At 37.9% G+C, this 21,153-nt stretch overlaps 2 protein-coding genes and 1 long non-coding RNA gene across 5 annotated transcripts; 2 read left to right on the forward strand and 1 right to left on the reverse strand.

Annotated features, from left to right (window-relative positions):
- The first annotated feature begins 623 nt into the window (after nt 1-623).
- On the forward strand, nt 624-3,891 carry LOC135735634 (uncharacterized). Of its 3 annotated transcripts, none has more exons than XM_065254071.2 (5): nt 624-720; nt 1,429-1,749; nt 2,023-2,289; nt 2,440-2,592; nt 3,161-3,888. In XM_065254071.2, the coding sequence occupies exons 2-5, from the start codon at nt 1,461-1,463 to the stop codon at nt 3,328-3,330; spliced, it is 879 nt and encodes a 292-aa protein (XP_065110143.1). In that variant the 5' UTR covers nt 624-720; nt 1,429-1,460; the 3' UTR covers nt 3,331-3,888. The 3 variants fall into 3 exon arrangements, with proteins under 3 accessions (XP_065110143.1, XP_065110145.1, XP_065110146.1); XM_065254073.2 differs by having other exon boundaries at nt 664-720; nt 1,390-1,749; nt 3,161-3,891; XM_065254074.2 differs by having other exon boundaries at nt 664-720; nt 1,409-1,749; nt 3,161-3,891.
- A 796-nt stretch (nt 3,892-4,687) lies between these two features.
- Nucleotides 4,688-20,945, forward strand: gart (phosphoribosylglycinamide formyltransferase). Its single transcript, XM_065254070.2, has 22 exons — nt 4,688-4,841; nt 7,917-8,066; nt 8,175-8,270; nt 9,082-9,256; nt 9,707-9,818; nt 10,588-10,656; nt 13,163-13,288; nt 13,400-13,487; nt 13,560-13,645; nt 14,350-14,518; nt 15,598-15,832; nt 16,038-16,132; nt 16,320-16,429; nt 17,125-17,323; nt 17,589-17,840; nt 17,917-18,069; nt 18,149-18,352; nt 19,312-19,464; nt 19,548-19,678; nt 19,832-19,973; nt 20,117-20,232; nt 20,415-20,945. The coding sequence occupies exons 2-22, from the start codon at nt 7,922-7,924 to the stop codon at nt 20,607-20,609; spliced, it is 3,051 nt and encodes a 1,016-aa protein (XP_065110142.1). The 5' UTR covers nt 4,688-4,841; nt 7,917-7,921; the 3' UTR covers nt 20,610-20,945.
- Nucleotides 11,777-13,081, reverse strand: LOC135735632 (uncharacterized). Its single transcript, XR_010527665.2, has 2 exons — nt 12,813-13,081; nt 11,777-12,353 (listed from the first exon to the last, which is right to left on the reverse strand). It is a non-coding gene; the product is annotated as an uncharacterized lncRNA (long non-coding RNA).
- Nucleotides 20,946-21,153: the final 208 nt, after the last annotated feature.

Genomic DNA, 21,153 nt, shown 5'->3' on the forward strand with positions numbered 1-21,153 from the left:
TTGAATGTCAAAATTTGAGATAAATTTGAGAATAAAAAAAAAATTCTTAATCAATAAAAAACATGAATCCATAGAACCCCGCCGAATTAAATAAAATCACGATTTATAATTCTTTTGATATGGAAATTATTATTATTATTATTATTATTATTATTATTATTATTATTATTATTGAATATCACCATTAGTTACAACACACATTTGTTTAATGCCACATAAATATGAGGTATCATTCACATAATTATTCACATGTTACCAGAGAAGAAAAGAGAAAAAAAAATTACAAAAAATTGATTGATATGGAAATTATAATTACAAAATAACATATTTTTATTGCGTCAGCTTAAATTAAGCGTTTAAATAAAAAAACAAGCTTGTTCGGCTAAAAGAATTGACTGGCGAATGACGTCAAAGGAACGCGAGAGCGATTCGAGAAATCATACAAAGAAGGCTAATTTCGACTCGCTCTCGCGGTACTTTGACGTCATCCTGCCCGTCATATCTTTCGGCGCCGCATGAATTTTGAACGCACCTAATAAATCTCACGTAACAGATGTGTCGCTTGTCATTGACCAATCACAACACAGTAACTAAGTCCTCACAGCCAATCAGAGTGCAATGCTTGAGTTCTGCGAGCCAATCATATAACAAACCAAACCAAACCAGCGACAGTCAACACGATGAGCAGAGAATGTTTGAAGGATATTCGAGTTTCTTGAGGTAAATTTGACGAAATTAAAGCATTTTCCAAACTTTTAGAGTTACGTGTGTGGGCTTTTTAATATCCAGTCGTCAAAAAATAGTTATAGTCCGTTTGCGACGGAAACGTTTCGTATTAAATTTAAAATGCATGTGAGTGTTTGCAGCTTATTTAAACGCTCCCTTGACGCGCACTCATCCAAAAATATAACGTGCGCGTTGAAGTTTAATGACCCGCGTCGCCCGCAAATAGTGTTAACACGAACTGGTAACTTACAAGGTAAAAAACACCGCTGTCAGTCACACTGTCGTATTCCTGCTGAAATTATTTTTAACTCGTTTGCTAGTCTGCTGGCTAGGGGACCAGCTTAACCTCCCACCTAAACCAGCTAATGAACACCAGCTTAACCTTCCAACTAAACCAGCTGATCATCACCATCATAACCTCCAAGCTAAACAAGCTGAGGTCCAGCCCATGTACCATATATTATAATATAGTAACGTTACATAGACATGTTGAATTCTGTGTATATCGTGTGGGTGCAAATTTCGTCACAGCCATAACTGTTGTGTCAACCAAAATACTTGTAATGGTGCATACAGTACCTAATGTGATTATAACAGCGCACTTTAATCTGTAATTCTTTCTTATAAACCATCTTATGTGATGTTCTTTTGTTTTCATGTCAGCATGATCAATCCAGTTCAGTATTGTGTTTTTTTAACCAGCACATCGGTAGAAAGAGCATCATCCAGAAGAGATGGAGGTGATCGGGTCTAAGGTTGAGAGTGAATCTGAATCCATGAGCTCCACACAGAATAGTGAAGATGAGGAGATCCACACAGCCATGCTCTGGTCCATACAGGAAGCTGTTCACAGGCAGACGCTGCAGATCGGGGTCTCAGCTTGTGGTGCCACCGCAGTTGTTGATGTTCTGCAGGCTCTGGGTATCACGGTCACACCAGATGCAGTAAATCGCTGCGTGCAGACCTGTCTCAGGAGAAACGACGCACCGCTACCAGATTATCTGCACTCGCGCAGCAAAGCTGGTACGACCCACTGTGTTCATGTCAATAACAAATACTACTGTATAAACTAGAGCTGTGGTGAATTGCACTTACAAATGCACAATATTTTTTTTTTAGATTGCAAGTATGTTTTTGTTGTTTAAGGGACCCTTTAAAAGGACCTTACTTGTGCGTTCAATAGGCATTATATTAGTTTGTGTTCCCATGTTACTGGCAGTGCTATCACCAGGCCTTACCTGTTATCCTTACTGATATTATAAGTTTGTGTTTTGTTCTGTAATGCATTGTCCCCAGGTGCGACACACCAGCAGCTGATAGATGGAGCTGACCAGGCCAGCGGGGGTCGAGTAATGGGACGATTTTTTAACCTTTATCCTCGGAGGAAGGTGAAGCTGGTGCCGTGGTTGGCACGTTGGATACGACGTGGAGCCGTACCTGTTGCCACCATGAACATGCAGCGAGCGGTGCCTGAAGGAGAGGAGATTCCTGACGCCTGGCACCACCAGCTGATCTTTGGGGTGGGACCCAGCGTTGTGTTCATGACCAATCCTCTGGATGTGGGTGCGTATTAGCCACTGTCCTGAATTCAAAACGGCATGACTGGTATTGTACAAAAGATCTTTCTGAGTTCTGATTGGAGGAGCCACATTCAAACGCATTGTTGGGCTTTGTTGCCATATCTGTAGTAAATTGTGGTTTTGTTTTTCGCAGTGAGTGAAGAAGAGGTTCACGAGCGTCTGTGCAGTGAGTCGGTGCTTCTCATTCGCCGTGAGGATGTTCTCAAGAGGCTGTCACATGATGTTTCGCTATCACAGATCTCAGATCAGCATCCAGATCCCCGCTGGAAGACATTAGATGTCAAGGGTATGTCGCCCTTTTTTTAAATCATCAAGAATCAGTGTCTGTCAGCAACGTTGGGTGGGGCTAAATCAAAGTGACATCACATTGAAAAGATCATGAAAATGACTTGATTTATGAGGCTCTTCAAGTGTTAAGGGAATTTTAAAAGATTTAAAAAATAATCAAGAGGTTGTGTAAGAGAGTTTTATTTTATTTTGCATAATAGGTCCCCTTTATTGCAATTCAAGTCCTTGAACCCTAGGAGATCTCCCTATATAAAAACCCTGCTGATTTAACTCATCAGCTTTCTCCCAGAAAAGTCTTGTTTGACTTCATGCGGCACATTGATGAGTTGAATTAGGTGTTTTTAAATAGAGGGGTTAAAGCAAGGACCATAATTGAAAAACTCTGAGTTAATTTCAGATGATTGACGGTCTGATCTTGTATGCTTTTGCTCTTCATGCACATGCTGTAAGATCCAAAATGTGCCCATAATGTGATGAACCGATGGACAGTGTAAATTCAGCCTGGATGTCACGCTGTTACTTGATCTAAATGGATATCAGGTCAACTGACCGTGATGTTTCTGTAGGTCAAGTTAGACAGATGGTCCGTGAAGAAGACCAGGATGATGAAGCTCATCCCAAGACGACCCATCTGATGATTCCAGCAGCGTACACTTCTGGCATCACTTTATTTGCTCTGAAAGACACTGATGTCGGTCAAGAGCTTCTCAACAGCCCAGATCTTCTTCTTCTGTGATTCATCTCATATCTTATCACTAGTCCCTTTTAACTTATTATTTAATAACTTTGATTCAGTATTTATTGACTGTTTTTTATTCTCGTCATGTTTTGTGTGTGAATGTTCAGTCATGATTTTGTGCAGTTTGAAAGTATAATGGTTAAAAACATCATGTTTTATTCAAATTGCAAGACATGTACATGATTGGCTGTTCAGATATTTTATAAGAACAACAAAATATATGAACAAAAGATCTGCCTGTTAATGCCAATCTACAAACTCATTTTTAAATAAATTGTGCTATTTAAGTCTATAAGGTTTTCTATTTGCATTTATTACACAATGTGCTTAACTGGTGATTTATATCTCTAACATCAAAAATCATAAAGGAATGTTATATTAATTTGGAAAAATCCTGATGGGATTGGACAAAACATTAAGAATCAATTCCTACTGAATAAACTGATCCTGGATAAAAACTGGTGCCCTGCAGAAGCTGATCTCTAATCAGCTCTTTATGTTGTTAAAGAACTCAGCTTAGTTCAATTAAAGTTCTACAAGAAAATTCCCTTAGGATCATTTAGTTGTCTGCTTGAAATGTATTTATAATTGGGTTCCAAAATTGGGTTTGGAATTGCATTTAATTAGCAACGCAAAGGTTGTGGGTTTGATTTTAGGGCACACGTGATAATATATATATATATGTTTGGCACAATGAAAGTCACTTTGGATGAAAGCATCCGCCTAATGCATATAAGTAAATAAACTTTCTTAATGTCGTGTTTTGAAATAGTGATGCTTGTGATGAGATAAAAATGTGTGTTTTTCAGTCATGTGATTTTTTTTAATCAATGGTCTGAACAATAATTAACATATGAATCAATTTAAGAGGGGAATATCATGACTTTTTTTCAGTTTCAGTGCTATAATTGTGTCGCCAGTGCTTCTATCAACCCAGAAAAAATAGGGCATTGAAATTTGGCTCCCCTTGTGATGTCACAAGGGGATCATATTTAGTATATTAACACCCCTTAATCTGCACTATCCAACCAGGTACTGCCATTTAATGCAGAGATAAGCTCATTTGCATTTTTAAGGGACCCACGCAGTCTGATGTTTTTGCTCTTCATGCACATGCGGTAGGATACGAAATGTGCCAGAACCCAGAATGTGATGAACTGATGGACAGGGTCAATTCAGGCTGCTAATTCATCTAAAAAGATATCAGGTGAGATCAGAATGTGTTTTTTTTTTTAGTCAGAAAATGTATTTACACGTTAGAAAAATCTTGTGAAATGTCCTCTTAATGAAAAGAATGTACATCGTTATTTTAGACTCGTCTGAGCCGGTCAATTATACGTAACTTCCGGGCCGTAGCCCCGCCCACCGCAGACTACCGTGTTTACCTTCCTCGCGCTTATGTTTCTCGTGTGTTGTGGCGCGCCGCGTGTGCACGTGTTTGAGAAACACGCGCTCCTGATCTTCGGTCAGAGGATCTGGACAGAGTCCTGCTTCACATCCCTCATACAGTGAGTATAAAACTAACTTATCAAAATAACTCTCAGAATAAAGACTCTCAGAAAAGTCATTTTAAATGAGTTAACACCGCACGAAACTTTACCATAGTACAGACTTACTCGTTTAGCCTAATGTTGCTGCCTTTTTCGTTTTGCATGTAATTGTGTGTTTTAGTGAATGTGTTGTTTTAAATGTGCATTGTGTATTTTTTAGTAGTGCTCGTGTTTGACCTGTCAGTATTTGTAACTTACACAAACTTACAGAGAAGTACACAGAAGAACCGTAGTACAGCCTTGTGCTTCGAGTACCATGTTGCGTAAATCACGTTGCTTTTTATTAAATTATTTTTGAAATAACGTCAGATTCAGTCACTATACCATGGTTATAGTGTAGTTGTAGTTAAGTACCTTAGTACACGAGTACAGCAGGACTGTGGTGTAAATGACGAGGTGTAAATTATTGTGTAAATCTTGTGATGATGCTGTAAGACTGATTGTGTGTTTGATTGATTTCGGATCAGTGATCAGCTGCTGTTTCACAAGCTCAGGGTTTCTTTTATTGAAGTGTAGAGTCAAAGTTCAACTAAAGACAAACACAACCGATCAGTGTTCTCCATTATTTAAAGGGGACATAAAAATCTGACTTTTTCCATGTGTAAGTGCTATAATTGAGTCCCCAGTGCTTCTCTCAACCTAGAAAAGTGAAAAAGATCAACCCAGTAACTTAGTTTTGGTAATCCATTCTCTGAAAGCACGTGAAAATATAGCTCATCTGAATTTGTCTCCCCTTGTGATGTCAGAAGAGTAATACCGCTCCTTAATCTGCACTATCCAACCACAGCACTGCCATTTAGTACAAAGATCAGCTCATTGTATTTTAAAGGACACACACAAAACAGCACATTTTTGTTCAGACCTACAAAGTGGCAATTTTAACTAGGGCTGTGCAAAAATATCGATACAGTTAACTATCATGATACAATTTTCCAAGATAGTGTATCGATATTTCAATCTCTACTATCGGTATTTTTTTGGGGAACCCATCAAATCCCTCTGCCACTGCTGTAGTTGTCGCTGACCAGTTGTCTGTCATATACGGCCATTCGGCCAATGTCTCAGAAGTGAGCGGGAGTGAAAAAATGGCAGAAAATTTAAAAACACCTGCAGCTTTTAAAGTCGACTATGGAGGACCACAAGAGTCATGCAAAATGTAATAAAGAACTTCAATATTTAATAACTACCTGGACAATAAAAATAGCAATTAATAGATTTGTTTAAAAATTCATGAATTAATCTATAAATAAATAGACAAAGTTACAAAAAAAATCATTATGTAACATTTTATTAGGCAATAAAAAGTGAGATTATAAAAATAACGTAGAAATGAAATATTAATCCATTAATAAATAGTTCAAATTAATATAACAATTTATAAAACAACATAAAATACTCAATAAGTTCATCATTTTAAATTGCATTTATAAATTCTTAATTAAATAATGGAATTTCAAAAAGCGATTTAAAAAGAGAAATTAATAACTGGATTTATAAATTGAATTACAAATACAGGTTTAAATTAGGCATTTAAAATGGCATTTCCGTTTAACTTTTCTGTTTTCATTTTCCCGATGGTTCTCCTTATTCTTTTCGCTATTCGATTTGCTTTTCGTTTTAGCCTCTCTATTTAGCTTTACCGTGACTCCTGATACGCTCATTAAACCTGGATTTATTTGATCAAAAACCCTTCAGAAATCATTTTAACATGAACACACCGCACAAGGACGTTTTAAACAAATTCTATAATTTATGTGAATATATGCAAAGCTGGACATTTTGGCATTATCTTGTGTGCAGGATTCAAGAAATGATCTGTGCATGTTAGACATTTTTATTACACGGCTCTCTGGAATGCTTGATTCTGATTGGTCAGTTGAGACATTTGCAGGTTCGTTCTTTTCAAATAATAACCGCTCCAAAATAATAACGCATAGCCGGACTACTTGCACGAGTAAAATCGCTCCGCGCCAATAAAGATCAATAAAGATTACTGTCTGTTTGGCGCCATCTTGTGACAAACACTCGACAACCACGACAAGACACAGAGAGCTTACTGAGACTGAACTTGACAAAATAGAGCATGACAGCTACGAAGCCAACACACAAAAAATACAGAATGGGCATTAAAACTTCTCAAAGACTGGCTAAAAGAGAAAAAATGGAGACAAGTATGAAGCAGAGGATCTTAATAAGGTATTACGATCATTTTATGCATCTGTGCAAAGTTTCGCGGAAGGATAAAAATGTTAATTTAAAACAAATATGCCAATAAAATGTTTCAAATTCATATTCATGTCCAGTTTTTTTTCTTATGTGGCAAGTAGCCGTGTAATAAGCGGGATAATGTAGAGGCAGGCAGCCCGTAGTTATTGGGAAATAAGCCCCTTCAGTGTGATACAAGACCCTCCGCTTCGCATCGGGTCCTGATCACACTGTCGGGGCTTATTTCCCAATAACTACTGGCTGCCTCTACATTATCCCTTACTTAAACTACAATTAAGTTCCCTGTTATATGCAACTCTACAATTTTTTCGAATTCCCAGTTTTTCCATTAATTCCCATGGAAAGTTTCCAGCCTTGAATTTTGCTTTCGTAATTACCATCAGATACTTTATATAAGGAATAATTTATGTTTTAAAGTTTCTTCATCATTCATGTGTTGAGGATGAGTATGTCAGGATGAATCTTTAATGTCACGTGAATGTCTAGATGTTTATGTCTGATGTGAATTGAAGGTCTTGAGCTGAACTGAAAGGTCATCTGCTTGCATGAATGCATCTAATAGGTCATGCAATTAAACTGCCTCTTTAAAAAATAATAAATAGATTTTAACTTGCGCTTGTCGTCTGCTGTTTAGTGACCTTTTGTGGCTGTCAGGTCAGTGAATCGGCTGATAGTTTAAGATCATCTTGATGACTGATAGCTGTTCATGAATTCTTCATTTTCTGAATGATTATGCAGTAAATGATCATTAGACTTTTACCTAAAAATCTCAGGTGTTTATACTGATGATCAGTTTGTGTTAAACAGGTGTCATGGCCGAACGGGTGCTGGTGATTGGCAGCGGTGGACGTGAACATGCACTGGCATGGAAGCTGGCACAGTCACCTCATGTCCAAAACGTCCTGGTGGCACCTGGGAATGCAGGAACTGCTGAATGTGGGAAGATCTCAAACTCTGGTACCATGACACACTCACAGACCTTTCTCTAATACTGATACAAAAGCTGTTGTTTTGAGTACATCGTGTTTATAAAAAGTGTTATTTCTATGATCTGATGTTTTTCAGCTGTGTCTGTAAGTAATCACTCAATTCTGGCTCGGTATTGTAAAGAACATAATGTGAGTCTGGTGGTTGTGGGTCCTGAAGTTCCTTTAGCTGCAGGTGAGTTATTTTATTACTTCAAAATAAATCAATCTGACTTTATTATTCATATATTAATGAGACTCTCAGATAATATGAAATGACATCATATAGAGTGTGTTCATGTTTTTCTGCAATATTGAATGTTGATAGTTTTGAGTCACTAAATGCCACCTCTCTCAAAAAAAAAAGATCAGATTAACTGAATGCTCTCGGCGTGTACTATACATCTATCAAATACTTTCGCATCACATCTGCTTAGTCCCATATTCAGGCCATTCAAAAATACAGATTTGTTGGCAAAACCATTAAGAGTCTGATAAAAATGCTAATTAACAAGAAATCATGCCAGAAGGCGCACCTAGCGGGCTTAGCATCTGAGTTTTCATATGTACAGTGAGCAGGACACCTGAGTTTACTTCAATATTTTGCATGTAAATGTTTATCTATCACCACAAATTATATATTATTGGAAAAGGTTTAAAAATGTCATATTTCAAACCCTATTAGCAGTAATAATAATGCAGTGACAGTAATTTATTAATTTGTGACAAGAGTATGCAGCAAAATGGACACCTAGTGGCCAATGTTGGTAAAACCACTGAAACCACTTATTTATTACAATAAATGTAAACTGCAAAACATTTTCTTTTAATTTAGTATTTTCACCTGCAGACATTTCCGTGAAAAAATTTAAAAGTGTCTTCTTTAAGACAAGACCAAGATTAGGTCAAGGGTTATATTAATTTGAAGGTGCACATCACCTTTTCACCCCCATAACCGGTTGAGGGTTTAAAGATGTTTATAATTTTTTTATTTTAATTCTTTTTAGGTATAGTGGATGATCTGACGGTGGCCGGCGTGCCGTGTTTCGGTCCATCTGCGAAAGCGGCACAACTGGAAGCCAGTAAAAGTTTCTCCAAGTCTTTCATGGATCGTCACGGCATTCCTACAGCACGCTGGAGCTCCTTCACGGACCCACAGGACGCCTGCAGATTCATCCAAGAGTAAAAACATCTCCACATTACTCACGTTAATCTTTGTCAAATGTGTTTAATTCATTTAATGTGTGATGTTGTGTCAGATGTTCCAGTGTGAGCAAACAGACTCACTTTTTTCTAAAGAAAGTAACTGCTGCACATCATAATAACAACATTCAAACAAAAACATCCCAACAAAAATAAATCATAATACTGGTAAACTGTACTTTTAAGAATAGTAGTAAATTGAAATGACACGAATGGATCTATAGAAATTATCAAATACATTTTAAATAAAATAATTTATAGCATTCCCCCCACAACTCTTCCTCTTGAGGGTCTCTGTGAGGTCATCAGTTCAGATGTGTAGTTTATCTGTTTGTCCACTAGAGGGCAGCAGTGATGGGACTCCTCAGTATCACTTCAATTTAATAGAAGATTGAGATATGAAACGTGTATTAATATTTGTTCATTCAGAGCAGATTTCCCAGCTCTAGTGGTGAAGGCCAGCGGTTTGGCTGCAGGGAAGGGCGTTGTGGTCGCTCGAGATACAGAAGAGGCCTGTCGTGCTGTTCTGGACATCATGAAGGTCAGTATCTCTCTCTTTTATCATTGTTGAATGCAATACTTGATGTGAATTACTGATTGAAGTTTAATCAGTTAATTATTAATTTGTGACGAGTATGCAGCAAAATGGACACCTAGTGGCCAATGTTGGTAAAACCACAAAGTGTAAAACACCTCAGTTTGGTGATAATTTTATGTATAAAATATATACTTTCTTGAATGATTCTTATTTATTACAATAAATGTAAACTGCTATAGTTTTTTTATTTATTTAATATTTTCACCTGAATATGTTTTTTAAAATCAAAAACAATTGGAGGAGCCCCGGTAAAACCACCTAGAACCCCCAATGGTCCCTGTACTTTCTGTTAAAGACCCGTGGTTTAGTTAAGTGACCTCATTGAGGACATCTGCTGGTCAAAGGATTAAACTGCACAAACTTAATATTGAGTCCAAGCTTTAGATCTGTTGTGGATTCATGATAGTTTATCATATTTAGTTTTATTGTCTGTAGGCTCATATAATGTTTATTTTATATGCGCTGTTCATGCTTTAGTGTCTAATATAGAAATTGTTCAATAAGTAAAACGTATTGAACAATTGAACTTCAAACCTGTCGGATTGAGGTTTGGATCATTGGGTTGTGTTACTCTGGTTTTGAGATGCAATGATTTCTTGATTGTCCTAAAACTGATTGGAGATCAGTTATGTCCATTCATCATCTGACTGTTTAGGTGCATCAGTATTTGTTTGCAGAATGAATGTGTGAAATGATTTTGTGGATGTTTCAGGATAAAGCGTTTGGTTCTGCAGGTGAGACTGTAGTGGTGGAGGAACTGTTGGAGGGAGAAGAAGTGTCTGTGAGTTTATTTTGGTTGTCACACACACACATACACATGTGTGTATTCACCTTATTCCGCCACGCCCCTTTTTAATTCTTCGCTCTTCCGCATTTTGTCAACCGACTTCCGCTGCTAATATGGCACAGTGCATTCGGTGGTTAGTTTGGTGGTTAGAAGATTGTTTGTAGTTCACTATAACTTTAGTGAAATGACAAATATCGCTACTGCTGTAAATGTTTTAAATAAGGAGCACGGTTAAAACTTCATACGACGCTCGGATAGTCTTATATTGTCCCATCAATCGTCTCGTGGTTAGACGATATGAAGCGGCCGCGGCAAGTAACCTGGCATATTTAATTACCTCGTCCTTTCAGGAGTTGATGGAGCAGCATTGAAAATTATTAAAAGTATGTCTACCAATATTTACACAGTGATTTGGTCTTTTTTATAGCAAATGTGCACCTTAGCCAGTCCAATAACTATTTCGTTTTTATGTGGTACCATGATAGAATTCATTTGCAAACTTGCCAACACTTATTCCTTCAAATCAGGAGACTTAAATCCTTTTAAGTGGAATCTACAAAGCTCACGTATGGTTTAAGAAATTCCTTACAGATAATAACTGATCACACTGTAAAGGTTTATATAACTGCATGGCAGGTTACATCTGATCACATAGTAAATGTTTATAACTGCATGACAGGTAACAGCTGATCACATTGTAAAGATTTAATATAAATGCACAACATCTGATCACATTGTAAAGGTTTAATATAAATGCACAACATCTGATCACATTGTAAAGGTTTAATATAAATGCACAACATCTGATCACATTGTAAAGGTTTAATATAAATGCACAACATCTGATCACATTGTAAAGGTTTAATATAAATGCACAACATCTGATCACATTGTAAAGGTTTAATATAAATGCACAACATCTGATCACATTGTAAAGGTTTGATATAATTGCACAACATCTGATCACATTGTAAAGGTTTAATATAAATGCACAACATCTGATCACATTGTAAAGGTTTAATATAATTGCACAACATCTGATCACATTGTAAAGATTTAATTAAAATGCACAACATCTGATCACACTGTAAAGGTTTAATTAAAATGCACAACATCTGATCACACTGTAAATGTTTAATATCACTGCATGACATCTGATCACATATGAAGGTTTAATGTAACTTTACAACAGGTAAAGCAAGACCACCCTGCAATAAATTAAGACACAGCTTTATCGGAGTCATCAGGAGCTGATCCCAAGCGTATATCTGGAAGCTGTTGGTGTATGTACTGGTAAAGTGCTTGGCGACTGTGTAATGGATGCAATATCAACCCTGTTTAAAGCTGACAAAGATGGTTGTTTCTCAGTAGAGATATGTACATTTGTGCCAGCTCTTGTGACAAAACAATGGCACTCATATATGTTGAGGTATGTCAGTAAAAGGTGTTTTTAAATTATTGTAGCTCAAATATGCATTTTAGCCTGGGACCAGGATAAGCCCTGTCCGGGAAACCGCACCAGTGTTTTCCCATATCAGATGTAGGTTGCTTCAGGTTGAGTTGTGATTTTAGAGTGTAGTTGTGTTCAGAGATGGATAGATGCTCCCATTGTGTTTCTGCATCACAGTTTAGGAACATGTTGATTGTATCATCCTCACAGTTGTCCACTGCATCACTAAACATCAATGCATCTGTGAAAACAATATAACCATAAACAGTTTTATGTTAGTATTTAAAATAAACTTGCATCATGAGAATTAATATATAAATGGCACCCATACTTAAACAGAACAGTGTGTAAGAGAGATACATTAAAAAGAGACAAAAACATTATACACACAACCTTTAACTTCAGTGTTAAATAATACGTTGTTTAATAGGTCATTATCAATATCTGAATGAGAAATGAACTGACATTCTAGCATCTGAAATCTCAGTAACTTGTAGGAATCACGTGGGCTACTGTAAGAATGCAATGTACTATAATATCTCGTTGTATATCGTAAATATAAAAATATAGGTGGACAATTAAAACCATTCAAATAGTTGCATTTTATAAACTAACGTTACTGATCTTAAGTGTATTTGTAGAACGGACTTCACAAATCTAACTTAAGCGAACGAGCACAAAGTTAGCTAAGATAGCTTACCTGAAACTGGCCACCTTTTCAACACCCGGCGTGGTTTAAAGTTACCGGAACATCGTAGTCGAACCATTAATTGGGATAAGGGTGTTCCTCAGTTGGCTTAAAATTGGTAAGAAAGAAACATAAAGGCGCTCGAGTGAGCTTTTTAAGCTTAACACGTCGCCTTCAGTCACTGCCTCAGCTGCTCATCGTCTATGCGGCCGGAAGAACGTTGACAAAATGAGCGAAATGGCGCCGCCCTTGTTGTCGTGAAAAATAAGGTGAATACACACACACACACACACACACACACACATGTACACATAAACAGACACACACACACACTTTATCTGAGGTTCTTGTGTTTCCTTTAGTGTCTGTGTTTCACTGATGGCTTCACCGTTTCACCGATGCCACCTGCTCAAGATCACAAGCGTCTGATGGATGGAGATCAGGGACCAAATACAGGCGGTATGGGAGCTTATTGTCCCACACCACAGGTAAAGAAACTCAATGCATACATTAAAACATAAAACAATGGGGCATTGCCAAAGAAATGATGGCATTTTTGTTAGTGATGTTAAAGTGTAAATTCAATCTGTTTTGTAAAGGTCTCTGAGGAAATGCTGGAAGAAATCAAGAGAACGGTTCTTCAGAAAACAGTTGATGGTATGAGGGAGGACGGGACGCCGTATGTTGGTGAGTTTATCAGACTGTATGTGTTGACTGAAGATCAGGGCTGGTGGTTATATGTCGTCTTCTCCTCCTCAGGTGTGCTGTATGCTGGATTGATGTTAACTAAACATGGACTAAAAGTTTTAGAGTATAACTGTCGGTTTGGTGACCCCGAGTGTCAGGTAAACACTGTTAAAATGGTTTGAAGTGTGTACATTTTTAAAGGTGCTGTAGAATGTAAAACTCAAACACGATTGTTTCCTTCTTATGTAAACCTCGTGCATGCTAAAGACCGCTGGAAAACACACCAACTGTGACGTACACCACAACATTAAATTAATTACAATGTTGTTAAAATGTTAAAAACAAAGTTGTGACTGCTGAGTTAGCGCTATATGCTGGCGTTTAGGCTGAATTGATGTTACACACTCAGAAACGTCCAATAACAATCTCCAAACAATTGATTATTCCTTAAAGTCTTCATCTTCAAAATGATCTTATAATTTATTCACCCTGATGTCATCTCAGATGTTTGACTTTGTCATTTTATCTTCTTATATAGAAGTGAAGCTTAAGTGAATGTTGTCTGAGAAAATAGTATCTAGCATCAGCTATTAACCAGTCAGTCAGTGTCTGTGGGCGGGGCTTTATCTTTGTGACCTCACATTGATAAGAGAATCAAAACAGCATGTCTAATGAGACTGATTTGGTTTAATGGGGATTAAAAAGAAGGTGGATTTTTTTTCATTGTATGGTGGTTGTGTTCACACACTGGCAACACAGATTTATGTTCAAACATTTTAAAAAGTGTATTTTGCACAATAGTTGCCCTTTAACGATTAGTTTGTGGTCCTTGAGTCTCATTTGTAATGCTTTTCTTTGTCAGGTTCTGATGCCGTTGTTAAAGAGTGATTTATATGAAGTGTTGAAGAGCACATTGGAGTCAAACTTGAGTTCAGTTTCAGTGGAATGGCTACAGGAGAGTTCAGCTGTGACTGTGGTGATGGCCAGCGGTGGATATCCTGCAAACTATAAGAAGGGTCTGGAGATCACCGGTACGTTACGTCACATCTTTATGTGCCGCTTGTTGTGTTTTAAGTTCGGGCATACTGACAAATAAAGAGGCTTGATGATGAAAATAAAATAAGTTATATTTCATTATTGAATTGTAGGTGATTGTATAACTAATATAACTAATAGCATGATGTCAATAATATTTTAATATTTCAATCTGATATTTTTGAGACGCACTGTAATGAGGGTCTACAGTGGTCATGATGTCATTTCCTGTTTAATAATTTTCCTGTCAGATGAGAACAGATTGAATACTACAAACATTACCTTTAGATTGTTTGAAAATGTTTTTTTATCATTGATAGGAGTGTTTTTGTATGTTTATGATAAATAAATAATAGCAATGCACCAATATATCAGTACACAGGAGGATTACGGTCAAGCTAAAATTAAACCATCTCGAAATTAAAGTCATTATAATGTGTGATTTAACTAGTAATTTTTAGAAAAAAAGTCAAAATAAATAAAATTACAAGATTCTTTTCTAAATATTTAGAAAATAAAGTCGATATAACAAGAATAAAGTTGTGAGGTTTTGAAAACAAAGTCCGTATAATGAGAATAACGTTGTGAGGTTTCAGGAATAAAGTTTTTACATTAAAGTCATATTTTTACATTGACGTGTTTGGAGTGATTCTCGTTATATTGACTTTATTCTCTAAATTTTATGACCTTATTCACATAATTTTACTTATTTGGACATTTTTCTTAAAAAACTTCTAGTTAAATCTTGCATATAATGAGTTTAATCTCAAGATGCTTTTATTGGCTATAGACTGAGAGTTTTAAACCAGCCGATAGTCATGGCCGATATATCCTGTCAATCAAAAGAGAACAGGAAAATGCCATGAATGTGTATAGACAATTTAAAGAAACATTACTAGTTTAATGTCCAACATTAATGGTCATTTTATAGATGAATAACATTCAGAATTGAGTTAATGTAAGTTAATATAACCACCAAACTAGCAGATATCAGTCTTAATGCTATCAGTATCAGTGGTTAACTGTAATATCGGTGCATCTCTAATAAATAAACCTTTGTTTGCTGTTTGTTTAGGTTTGTCTCAAGTGTCTGAGATGGGCGTTCAGGTGTTTCACGCAGGCACCGCCCTTAAGGAAGGGGGCGGGGTTATCACAAGTGGTGGACGTGTTTTGACCGTCACAGCTGTCCGGCCCACACTTGAGAGCGCACTACAAAGTGCTAATGTGGGTGTGGCAGCGATTGGGTTTCCTGATGCCGTGTACCGCAGAGACATCGGTCACCGCGCCATCGCTTATCTCACTCGCACCAGGTGTGGAGATCAATATTAACCCATTCACACTGGACAAATAACATTTACATTTGTCATATTATAAAGCTCCATCGATTATATTGTATGCCTGCTATGAAAGGCATTTAATTTGATGTTTTTGTACCATTTTTTTTTTTAAAGATAATAGGTTGAATGTTCCTCTATCCAATAATAACATATGATACCATGTGTGTTTATCCTGCAGAGGTTTGACCTATAAAGACAGCGGCGTGGACATCAGTGCTGGAAACAGACTTGTGGATCTGATCAAACCTCTGGCCAAAGCAACATCTCGAGCAGGTCATTCAAACAATCTCCTGTTTAACATTAAGAAGAGTTTATACTGTTAGAGAATGAATGCATGATGTTTTTAAAGCAATACTTCTCATGCATTTGTCTGATATACAGTAGTAATGTCAGGAAACTGTGATATGTTCAGGTTTTTTATCAGTAGTTTTCATAAGAATCTCTGTCTGATGTGATAAAGGGTGTAACGCTGAGCTCGGAGGGTTTGCAGGACTCTTTGATCTGAAAGCAGCCGGATTCATTGATCCCATCCTGGTGTCTGGGACTGATGGAGTGGGCACCAAACTCAAGGTATGTGACACGCTCTTCATGTCATTATACTGAAACACCTTCACCACCACTAAACACTTAAAGGGATAGTTCACCCAAAAATGAAAAATGTCATCATTTACCCTCAAGTTGATACAATGATACCCCAATAGAATCTGGACCTTCCTTTGATAGACACGCCCGACACATACGCAACCCAGGCAATGATGTTGGTTAGTAGACACGCCCCTTACTGCTGATTGGCTACAAGTGTGTTTTGGGAGTCGGCCTGACTCCCTTTTCCAAATGTATTTTTTTTAAATCATGCACCCCGCCTTTAAATAATATCATCTAATATAGAATAATCTTCCTTTGTGTTCAGCAGATATGGTGCACCATTCACTTCCATAGTAGGAAAAATAATACTATGGAAGTGAATGGTGCCCCAGAACTTTGGTTATTAAACAACACTCTTCAAAATATCTTCCTTCGTGTTCAGCAAAAAAAGTAAATGATGTGTTTGGATCAACTTAAGTGTAAATGATGACATAATTTACATTTTTGGGTGAACTATCCTATTAGCAACCAGTAAAAAGCTGTTGGTAAGTGCATAGCAGCGCCCTAGCAACCACTGAGAACCTTGTAGTGACCAGAGTCCTGTGACTGCCTAACAACATTGCAGAATCACACCTAAGATCACCTAGTTACTTGAAAATCTGTTTGTTTGCTGAATGTAGATTGCACAAGCGTGCAACATCCACAACACTCTGGGTCAGGATCTGGTGGCCATGTGTGTGAATGATGTTCTGGCCCAGGGAGCAGAACCTCTCTTCTTCCTCGATTACTTCTCCTGTGGACGTCTGGATGTGGAGGTGGCATCTTCTGTCATTGCTGGCATCGCGGAGGCCTGTCAGATGGCCGGATGTGCTTTACTAGGCGAGTTTGTGATAATAGTTTTATCTTCTTACACATAAATACATCACACGTACACCTTCTTCACGTAGGTTAATCGGAAACATTGTGGGTTTGATCCCAAGGAACCCATTTCATGATGATACACATTTAAACTATAGCTGTATGTCACTTTGGAGGAAAGCGTCTGTCAAATGCATGCATAAAAATGCTTTGAACTAATGATGGGACAGATCTTTTCACATTTATATCATACGTTGTGTTTGAATGTGAATGTGTGTTTGTTCAGGTGGTGAGACAGCAGAGATGCCGGGTGTGTACGCTCCAGGAGAATATGATCTGGCAGGTTTCTGTGTTGGAGCTGTTGAGCGAGGAACTCTTCTGCCCAGAGTGAAGGACATCATGGAAGGAGATCTTCTCATCGGTGTGGCCTCATCAGGTCTTCACAGTAACGGCTTCAGTCTGGTACGGAAAGTTCTGGAACGATCCGGCCTCCAGTACAGCTCGCCTGCTCCGTTCGGACAAGAGGGACAAAACATCGGTATGATAATATGAGAGAGTTCACATCTTTCAGAGTGTTTCTTCTCAGATCTTCACACTTGTGTTGTTGTGTTAAGGTGACGTATTGCTAACGCCAACAAAGATCTACAGTCGTCTGCTTCAACCAACCCTGCGCAGTGGAGCGGTTAAAGCCTTCGCCCATATCACCGGTGGAGGACTTCTGGAGAACATTCCTCGGGTTCTTCCTCCAGAACTGATGGTGGATTTGGGTGAGCATGAGCAGCACCGATAACCTGTAGATGATATTTTGAAACGTAAGCAGATCTTTAAGAGTGTTGTGATATTTAGATGCAACTCGCTGGCGTATTCCGTCCGTGTTCTCGTGGCTTCAGAGAGAAGGTGGTCTGTCCGAAGAGGAGATGAGCCGAACGTTTAACTGTGGCCTCGGGGCCGTACTGGTGGTCAGTAAACAGGACGCTCAGAGAGTCCTGAGACTCGTACAGGCCAAGGAGGAGGCGTGGATCATTGGCTCGCTCACTCATAAACAGACGGGTGAGCCTTTTAAAGAAAAGATTTAATAAGGATGTCGAATATAAACATTAATGACTTAGGTAGACTTATGATGACTTTCCAGTACGGACTTAATGAATAACTGTTTAAGCTTTACAATCATAAGAATGAGATCATTTTAGCTTTACACTCATGGGAATGAGATAGTTGTGGCTTTACAGTTTTATTCTCATGATGGTACAATACCAAACTATCTCATTCTCATGACTGTACAATACCAAACTATCACATTCTCAAGAAATCTTGAGAATAAGAGAGTTTAGCACTGTACAGTTATGAGAATGAAATAGTTTGGCTCTGTACAGTCATGAGAATGAGATAGCCAAAACTACCTAATTTTTAAGAAGTCTTCTTAAAAAGTATCAAGAATGAGAGTTTGGGGTTGAATGTTCATGAGAATGAGAGAGTTTGGCACTGTACAATCCTGAGATTAAAAATAGTTTGGCTCTGTACAGTCATGAGAATGAGATAGTTTGGCTCTGTACAGTCATGAGCATGAGATAGCCAAAACTACCTAATTTTTAAGAAGTCTTCTTAAAAAGTATCAAGAATGAGAGTTTGGGGTTGAATGTTCATGAGAATGAGAGAGTTTGGCACTGTACAGTCCTGAGAATTTAAAGACGCAACTATCTCATTCTCAAGAAGTCTTCTCAAAAAGTCTTGAGAATGAGGGTTTGGTGTTGTACAGTCATGAAAATGAGATTGTTTGGTGTTATAATCATGAGAATGAGAGAGTTTGGCACTGTACAGTCAAGAATTTAAAGCCACAACTACCTCATTCTCAAGAAGTCTTCTCAAAAAGTCTTGAGAATGAGAGCTTGGTGTTGTACAATTTTGAGATCATTTGGTGCTATAATCATGAGAATGAGATAGTTTGGCATTGTACAGTCATGAGAATGAGATTGTTTTTGGTCATTACATGAATATTTGTGTATGTACAGGATCAGAAGCTGTGGTTATCAGAAACCTGGATCAGAGTTTAAAGGAAAGTCACGGTCGCCCTCCAGACACCAGCAGTCTGCAGAACGGAGCACATCATGGTGACCACAGCACACAAAAGAGAACCAAAGTAGCGGTTCTCATCTCTGGAACTGGTGCGTGTGTTTTTTCTCAATTGTTTCTTTGGATATGACTGCTGAAGATGATGTTTTTAATGTCAATGTTGGATGTTCAAAAGGAACAAATCTCCAAGCCCTGATGATGCAGGCGAAGAAACCGTCCAGTTCAGCTGAGATAGTGGTCGTCATCTCCAACAGACCGGCTGTGATGGGACTGAAAAGAGCTTCTATGGCTGGGATTCAGACGCGGGTTTGTCTGTCATCTATTTGAACTTCATATAGACACTTGGCAATGAATGAATGAAGCGAGCAACAACAGCCGCGGGAGGCGGAGCTTAGCGAAGGGCCAAAACTGATGTCATTATTTAATCTGATGGTTTTTAACATTGGGTTTATCTATCAGGTTGTGGATCATAAGCTGTATGGCAGCCGGGCAGAGTTTGATAGCACTATAGATAAAGTTCTGGAGGAGTTTGGTGTTGAACTGGTTTGTCTGGCTGGATTCATGAGAATCCTCACTGGATCATTCGTCAGGAAGTGGAACGGTAAACATCTGCCCGAATTAAATGATTAAACATTTCTGTAAAAAGAAAAGGATTTCTATATTTATCTCAACATCAGTATATAGAGCTTAAAAGTGCATTGTTAGAATGATTCATGTGACATGCGTGTGTCTTCTCTTAAACAGGAAAGATGTTGAACATTCATCCGTCACTGCTGCCATCTTTTAAAGGTGTCAACGCTCAAAAGCAGGCGCTCCAGGCTGGGGTTCGGGTCACAGGATGTACTGTGCACTTTGTGGCCGTAAGATTTCTTCATTTCCATCTATCGGCATAGAAACTACTGAGGATTTTGTCTTTCATGAGTAAATCATAAGGCTGAATCATCAGAAATCACAGGAAAACTTCCACCTGATGATTTTATATTACATGTTTCTAATAATAGTTTGACTGTGAATACTGCAGTAATGTAAATCGTGTCTGTAGGAGGAAGTGGACGCCGGAGCTATCGTCGTACAGGAGGCGGTTCCTATCTTGGTGAATGACACGGAAGAGAGCCTATCAGAGCGCATCCGTGAGGCGGAGCATCACGCCTTCCCAGCGGCCTTAGAGCTGGTGGCCAGGGGTGCGGTGAAGCTCCGAGATGATGGACGGATCACGTGGAATCAGTCTGTTCAGTGATAAGACATTAATGTCATTCATTTCAGCTATAATATTAAACCAATACTGTCATGTGATTATAATCATAACACATTATATAATCTAGTCATCTGATTCAGACATTCCAGATGTGCTATGGATATTCCACATTTATCTTCTCATGCAGGCTGATACAGACATCACATACTGTTACATTTACTTAAACTTTCTTCACATCTCTCTGTATGAATACTGAAATGTGTTTTCAGAAATAATGAATGTAATGTTTGTGATCGAGTAAAGGAAAAACTCTGCATGTAAAATCAGATGAACGTTTGCTTTTACATTAAATCTGAATGGCCTCATGGTTTGTCTTGAGTTGTCCTGAGAGCATCATATCTTACTTAGATATACTAACCATATGGTAAAAAAAAAAAACATTTATTTGGCCAAATATGTTTTAGATACATGTTTACATTTTGTAGAAAGTAAATCTTAAATAACATATTTTCAAATTCAAAAATATTTTAACCCTCAAATATATGTTTTAAAATGTATTTCGGGGGCCACAAATACATTTCTAATT

This window comes from Paramisgurnus dabryanus, chromosome 4, assembly GCF_030506205.2.
Source record: "Paramisgurnus dabryanus chromosome 4, PD_genome_1.1, whole genome shotgun sequence".
Taxonomy (NCBI): Eukaryota; Metazoa; Chordata; class Actinopteri; order Cypriniformes; family Cobitidae; genus Paramisgurnus; species Paramisgurnus dabryanus.